We start from the raw sequence: 7,500 nt of genomic DNA, 5'->3' as shown, positions 1-7,500 counted from the left end.
CTCACACTCACACACCTTCCTGTCGCTTGGCTAAAAATGCTACATGAGAAACTTACTGCATCAGTCAAGGGTATGCACTCTCTCTCTCTCTCTTTCCCTCTCTCACACACACACACACACACACACACACACACACACACACACAAAAACACACACACGTGCTCATACTCACAGGCTGAGGACTATCCAAACATTGTATCTGAAGGCTCTACTGTGTTTCAAACGCACACAACATGCACAAGTCTCACCCTTACACACACACGCACGCACACACACACACACAAACGCACACGCACACACACACACGCACACACACACACACACACACACACAGGCACCAACACACCCACACAGACACAAACGTGAGTGCACACATGCGCACACACACACACACACACACACACACACACACACACACACAGCAGCACAGGCAGCAGTTTCTCTTCACCACATGTGAAGAGAAACAAAAACAAGAGTACCAGACTACTTCCTGTCAAAAACTTTCCCACACAACGCTCTCTCTTCCTCCCCGCTCGCTCGCTTGCTCCCTCCCTCCCTCCGTTCTTCAGATTCTTCCTACAACTCTTTCTCCTTCCCTCTCTCCCTCTCTCTCGCTTTGTTGACACCCCAACACAACCATGTGTTTCAACTTAACATTCCTTTTACACGACATCTCTTTCTCTCTCTCTCTCTCTCTCTCTCTCTCTCCATCCACCTTTAGTAGCAGAGATTAATAACATCAAAAACCCATGACAAACCAACACACACGCACACACAGACACGCACACAAACACACACACACACGCATACAACCAGACATACAAACGTGTGCACGCATACACACACACACACACACACACGCAAACACCCCAAAACAGCAGTTGCCATCACGAAGAGAGTGGGAGAGAAACCGAAAAAAAACAGAGGGGGAGCGTACGGAAAACGACAAAACGAACGAGAGGAAAAAGTTACCTTTCTGCAGATGGGCAGACTCCATTAGCAGATGGAGAGGGAGGGAGAGAGGGAGCAAGGAGGAGGAGGAGAAGGAGGAGAAGCAGGGAGGAGGACAACCGAACACCAACCCTGAGTGCAACATTTCAACCCCCGGACATTCGCCGTTATGTGTGTGTCTGTCTGTGTGTGTGTGTGTGAGTGTGTGTATGACAACAAAAAGAAGGAGGAGAGGAGGAGAGAGGAAAGACGAGAGGAGGAGAAGAGAAAGGAGGAGGAGCTAAGAGAAGGGGGAGGGAGCGAGGGCCAAATCACTTCCAGACCAGACGCCACTTTGGGAAAGAGAGACTACACTCATGACGAGTTTTGGATAACTTTTCCCTCCGTGTTAGAGTTCACACAAGTGTACTAAAACAGCAAAATGGCATAATACTTTATAGTCCCTTCACACTTTAAATACAGATTTGGTTATGCCACCAATGGCAGCATATATATGTTACATGAATACATTTTGCATTAAATGTATAATGTATATGTTTACAGTTGATTCTGAATGCTGCAGAACCATCTGGTTTTTAATTTGACACACGTAATTAAATGAAAAAATGTCTGTAAAATAACAATCCTATGAGCACTGTATTTAATACACTGGAGGTGCATTAAAACTATATATAAAGTTGAATTCTCTGGTCAGGACTGAATGGAAGTCTTTAGTGGACTCCATTACCCATGATGCTCAGCCAGGCTGGCTTTAAAGAAGCAGTCTGTGACTCTGGCGAAAGGCTGCTGATATTTGAACTACACAGCCAATCCTCCCTTCCTTTCTGAAGCAGCCTGTTGATTATCTGAACCTCTAAATGACACAGAGGCATAGCGAACCCCTCTGTTTGCCATTAAAGATGACATAGAAGGAAAAAATGAAAAAGTAAAGAAAGAAGTAGAAAGATAGTAAACACGGTCCAAGTTGGATCAGGTTGCTTTTGTTGCTGTTTAAAAAAAAAAAGAAAAAAAAATTACAGTGTATTCAGGGCACTTGCAGCTAGTGGATGGTGAGGTGATGTTTGCTGTATGTGATAAAAAAAAATCTTACAAAAAAAAAAAAAGAAAAGCTTAGAAACCACGTAACATCGCTTAGAGTGCTTTTAACATCAGGGAACGAGGCAAAAAAATATTCCATTCATCCGTTCTATGTCCTCTTTAACAGAAGCAGGGCTGCAAACTCCACATTCTTTTGAGCTTGCATACAGACTACAGAGGACTGAGGAGTGGTGGATTCTCAGACCATGATTACCTTTTCAATCTACTTTAAACTTGCTTTTAGCTCAATACCGTATATTCACTTTTAAACGGACCCTTATATGGTACCTAAAATGCAACACATTCTGGCTATATAGCGTTATGCGCAAAACCTCGCCAATACACACCGTAACACACACACACACACACACACACACACACACACACACACACACACACACACACACACACACACACACAGACACAGACACAGACACACACACACACACACACACACACACACACACACACACACAGCAGACATCACACACAGTCAAGATAGATGTAGCTCCTGTATGAGAACTTATGTTTGATTATTGATAGACTTTGCCATTTAAATTAGGATATATACAGTATTCCTTCATTAATGTTCTAAATTAGTGCCATTATTGCCATGCAGACAACTGGAGTGTATTATGTAGTATACTGATAATAACAAAGGCCCCCCAATAACAATATATTTATTGTTATTTATATTTGAGTAAAGAACATCATAAATGCAAACTGTGTACATAATGCAGAGAGCATGCATTCTCTGTATACACTTCCATGCATACATGGAAAACATATATTCATCATTTAGCTCTATAATGTGTCGAAGTTTCGGTTAACAACCAAAGTTCAGTGAAGGAGTCTCCAGTCCTACACTCCTTATGAAACAGTGGCGTGTGTGTGATCACGGCTAGCATAAGTCAGGGTCTACAATATCACTGCAGGGAGTGGGCAAAGCATGGCTTTAATGATGCATTTTCAAGGGCTCTGTGTGAGAGTTTCTCCTCGTAGGGCTGAAAACGCTACCTGGATCTTTATGGGCCAGGTGAAGTTGCTGACGTAGACGAAGAAGGTGATGTTGGGGTTGCTGCGGAAATCAAACTTCTCGTTGGAGAAGCTGTCCTTGAACTCCTTCAGGCTGCTACGGGACACAATAGGGACCTCCTCTCCTGCCTGAGTACCAGCTGTAGGAGAGAGTGATACAGAGAGAGAGCGAGAGAGAGAGAGAGAGAGCGAGAGAGATTATTATTGCTAAGGAGTACTATACCTAACATTTCATACCTGTCAGAGCAATTCCTTTATCCATTCATACAAATAGATCATCATTTGATTTGATTTGATTTGACAGAGAGAGAGAGAGAGAGAGAGAAAGAAAGAAAGAAAGAAAGAAAGAACGAAAGAAAGAGAGAAAAAGAGAGAGAAGAGAACATACAGTACACCGTTCTATATGTGATGATGGTAATACAAGTGTCGATAAAGCTCTTAGAATGTGAACAACGCTGATACTGCTGCTAGACTGAAACAGTGTGTACCGATCCATCTTGCACATTTTTGCACCGTAAACCATCTATCACTTCTGGCAGTTCTTACAAATGTTGAACAAAATGCTCCAGCCTGTCCAACAGTAAAAAGGCATAGGAAAGAGCAGACACTGTATTCATGGGTTTCATCCGGTCCCTTTCAACAGGTGGGTTAATCAAGCACCTTTGCAGTCTGCATTCATAATCTTGGTGCTTGATTTAATGCACCTGTGGAAAGGGCCGCTGTGAAACCCATGACTAGGGACAGAATAGGTAAAGGTGAGACCTGCAAAACTGGTGGCCCAGGTGATGTTGAGGTTGAAGTTTTTGGATGCGTTGATGAACATATCCAAATCCCGATTTTGCTGAAAATGAAGAAAAAAACAAGGAAAATTACAATCAAAATCCCACAATATTACAAAACAGCATATCTGTATATCTGAAAACACTGCTCCCCCATTGGAAGTGGAGTTAAACTACAGCTGTCCACAATTCATCTAAAGGCCTTGAAGGCTAAATGGGCTAAATATATACAGCTGAACTTGACAGCAATCAAAGTGAGGTCGACTCCTAGTCCCATCCTGCAGCTCCCTGAACTGCCGCCCACCCACCTGTACACACACCCGTACACACACACACACACACACACACACACACACACACACACGCACACAGCCTTCAGTGGCCTTTAAAGCTGTGTGCCATTTATGAGGGCTCTGTGACAGTGATGAGTTGGTGAAGGAGAGCCCGGTCAGTGACAGTGATGAGTATGCCTGTGTGTGTGTGTGTGTGTGTGTGTGCGTGTGTGCGTGTGTGTGTGTGTGTGTGTGTGCTCAGTCTGGTGCCTCTGATGGCCCTCCCTCAGTGGGAGAGGTGACCTCCATCTCAAATGTCTTGCCTCAGGACACATCTGCCGTTTATTCCCAGAGGTGTGTGTGTGTGTGTGTGTGTGTGTGTGTGTGTGTGTGTGTGTGTGTGTGTGTCAGACTCACGCATGAGCTCACATGTGGGTCTTAAAGGGCTTGTGTGTGTCTTTATAAGTTAAAGAGTGTGTGTGTGTGTGTGTGTGTGTGTGTATGTGTGTGTGTGTGTGTGTGTGTGTGTGTCCATTCTAGCTGACTGATGGGAGTCTTACCTCGTCAGGGGTGACCACAAAGTTGATGGCGGTGTAGTAGCGGTCATCTTCCTGGGACAGGCTGAAGGTGAACTGATAATCAATCAGCAGAGTGTCTGTCAGAGAGAGAGAGAGAGAGAGCGACAAAGAGAGAGTGACAGAGAGAGAGAGAGAGAGAGAGAGAGAGAGAGAGAGAGAGAATTAAATGAATATATCGACAATAATTGTGCTGTGAAATTGATAACATCAGAACAGCATACGTCACTCAGGGATGTGGGGTGAGACAGGGGCTGTGTAGACTGAGCCTGTTCAATACTCAATATCTAAACGAACGAGTCAGCAACGTTATTGGAACACTCTACAGCTGCTGAACGCCCCCTTAAAGAATAAAGAGGTTCAATTCCGGCCAGAAGACCTGGTGCTGCTCTCGCCAGAGCGGTAGATAAAACAGAGTGGTGACACTCCCATAGACCTCCATAGGAAAAAATGGCAGCGCTTTTTCCAGGCTATTTCCTTGTTATGGGGCTTTTGGAACTGTTTACAGCCAATCTCTTGGTCAGTGGTCAATGACTTAATTGATTACACCTTCCAGCATCAGACGTACATCCCACCCTCCTGCGATTCAGCCATTCAGCACAGGTTTTTTAGGAACTTTTGATCGTGGCGGCAACATCAAAGAGTGTCGCAACTCTCTCTTTCTATGGCTCTGGCTCTCGCCAATCAAACCAAAGCTACAGCAGCAGCTGGATCTGCTGGAGCAGTTGGTAGAACTGGGCCCTGACAGTTCATTTGGCAAAGACCAAGATTGTAATCTTCCAAAATGAAAGCCAGATCTCAGAAGAACAGACGCGTTCTCACACACTTTGAGTCATTATATTATGATCGTCTGGGCCCCAGACTTGCCTCAGGAACCCTCGACCTTGAATGGAATGAAAAGAAAAAGCTTGCGGAGCTCTCTACGCAAGCAAAACTAAATTTCCATAAAATACAAACTCCAATAAAAAATCTGGTGCAAAATCTTTGACAGGTTCATTATGCCAATTGCATTGTAAGGAGGTGAGATATGGGCTCCACACAATAAGCCAGACCAGTGATCCAGTGATTCTCAGCTGGTGTGCCATGAGACAAGGTGAGGTGTGCTGTGGAATTTTGAGGAACCCAGTGTGTTTTTATACAGGCCGATAAAATAGAGGGCTAAAGGGTGATTTTAAATGCATAAATGACACCGCTTCTTGAACAGAAAGTCAGTCAACAGCAAGTGAGCTAATGCTGCAGTTACAACTCATACATACCCCTGTGATATCCTATATATAATAATGTGTGTGCCATAATGTTACTTTATAATCTTTAACCCCTAATAAGCCTTGCCGTTTTGATATGGTTGTGAGTGTAGCTGCTTTCAGACACAGGTGAAAGCCTGCATGTTCTGCGGATGTCAAGCGGTTGGGATGTATATCTGAACAACATAACCGGACATTTTGGAACTCTGAAATTAGCCAACTCTTACACCTACTCCCCTCATAGTACAGTATTTCAAATGGACATTATATAAATGAGCACATGTCTGAACGAAGGGAAGAACATGCAGAGAGATTCCGCACGCGTGCGACGTGCGTGTTCAACCACACTCGACCTGTTCAACCAGGCGGAGATTCTGTTCATGTGCGTCGGCGTCCTTCACAAATAACACGTTAGCATTATATCTGGATCAGCCAAAGGGTCGGACCTCCGCTTGACAAAGATCTGCATATACTGTGAAGGACCTGTGTGAAAAGCAGCTTGTGTGTGTGTGTGTGTGTGTGTGTGTGTGTGTGTGCGCAATGAGCATTTGTTAAGGTCAGACGCCAGAGTAGTCTCCCACTTCTCCGAGTGCGCCTTCACTTACAGTAGCAGGTGCCCTTGAGCGGGTTGCCTTGGTAACGATTCTCAACTTCACACCTGTGAGAGAGTGAGAGAGAGGGGGGGGGGGGGGGAGATGGAAGAAAAGTTTTCACTTATGAAGTCTAAAAAGCCTTAACCCTCCTCTACAGCCACTCATAGTGAGGGGAGGCAGAGACAGACAAGAGAAAGGAAGAGAGGTGAGAGATTGAGAGAGAGTGAGAGAGAGAGAGAGAGAGAGAGAGAGAGAGAGAGAGAGAGAGAGAGAGAGAGAGAGAGAGAGAGAGAGAGAGAGGCAGGGGGAGAATGAGTGACACAAAGAAAAAGTGAGATGTCGAAGAGGGAGAACAAGAGGAGGATGCAGTGAGAGTGACAGAGAGAGATGGAGTCAGAGAGAGGGGGAGAGAGAGAGAGAGAGAGTGAGAGAGGGAGGAACACTGAGAGAAATGGAGAGGCAGTTAGATGGATCGTCAGAGAAAGAGATAGATAGCGAGAAAGAGGAGGATAGAGAGATTGAGGTGAAGAAGTGTGCCACACTCACTGATTGCATCGATCTCCTTTAATGCCTTTGGTGGTGCAGAAGCATTTGCCGTTTCCTCCATTGCACATGCTGGCGTGGCCATTACACTTACAGGCTGGGGGAGAAACAGCATAGAAACAAAACAGTGAAACACGAGAGAGAGAGAGACAGACAGACAGAGAGAGAGAGAGAGAGAGAGAGAGAGAGAGAGAGAGAGACAGAGAGAGAGAGAGAGAGAGAGAGACACGCTGAACCTTTCGGAGCACAGCATTTCCACCAGGAATAAATCGAGTTCGGAACATCAAAGTGGGTTTGGAATTGGCACCAAAACAAAAAGCAGGGGCATGCCACTCTATAGTTCAGATGACACATCTTGGGTTCTATTCAAAACTGGTGGAGCTGCGGGCTGGCTGACATGATAGCACCAAGAATTGTTCAAAGAAAGAAGT

The 7,500-nt window shown here is 44.9% G+C and overlaps 1 protein-coding gene across 1 annotated transcript in view; it reads right to left on the bottom strand.

Moving 5' to 3' along the window:
• Positions 1 to 7,500, bottom strand: part of atrn (attractin) — a gene marked incomplete in the record, with an annotated part of 72,940 nt that overhangs the window by 18,308 nt on the left and 47,132 nt on the right. The window contains 5 exon segments of the mRNA XM_062522162.1: positions 3,046 to 3,203; positions 3,826 to 3,904; positions 4,675 to 4,769; positions 6,539 to 6,591; positions 7,073 to 7,166. Of these exon segments, the coding sequence (XP_062378146.1) occupies positions 3,046 to 3,203; positions 3,826 to 3,904; positions 4,675 to 4,769; positions 6,539 to 6,591; positions 7,073 to 7,166 (479 nt within the window).

The sequence above is a fragment of the Sardina pilchardus genome, chromosome 20 (genome assembly GCF_963854185.1).
Source record: "Sardina pilchardus chromosome 20, fSarPil1.1, whole genome shotgun sequence".
In the NCBI taxonomy this organism is placed as follows: domain Eukaryota; kingdom Metazoa; phylum Chordata; class Actinopteri; order Clupeiformes; family Clupeidae; genus Sardina; species Sardina pilchardus.
This window is presented reverse-complemented; position numbering and strand designations above follow the sequence as displayed.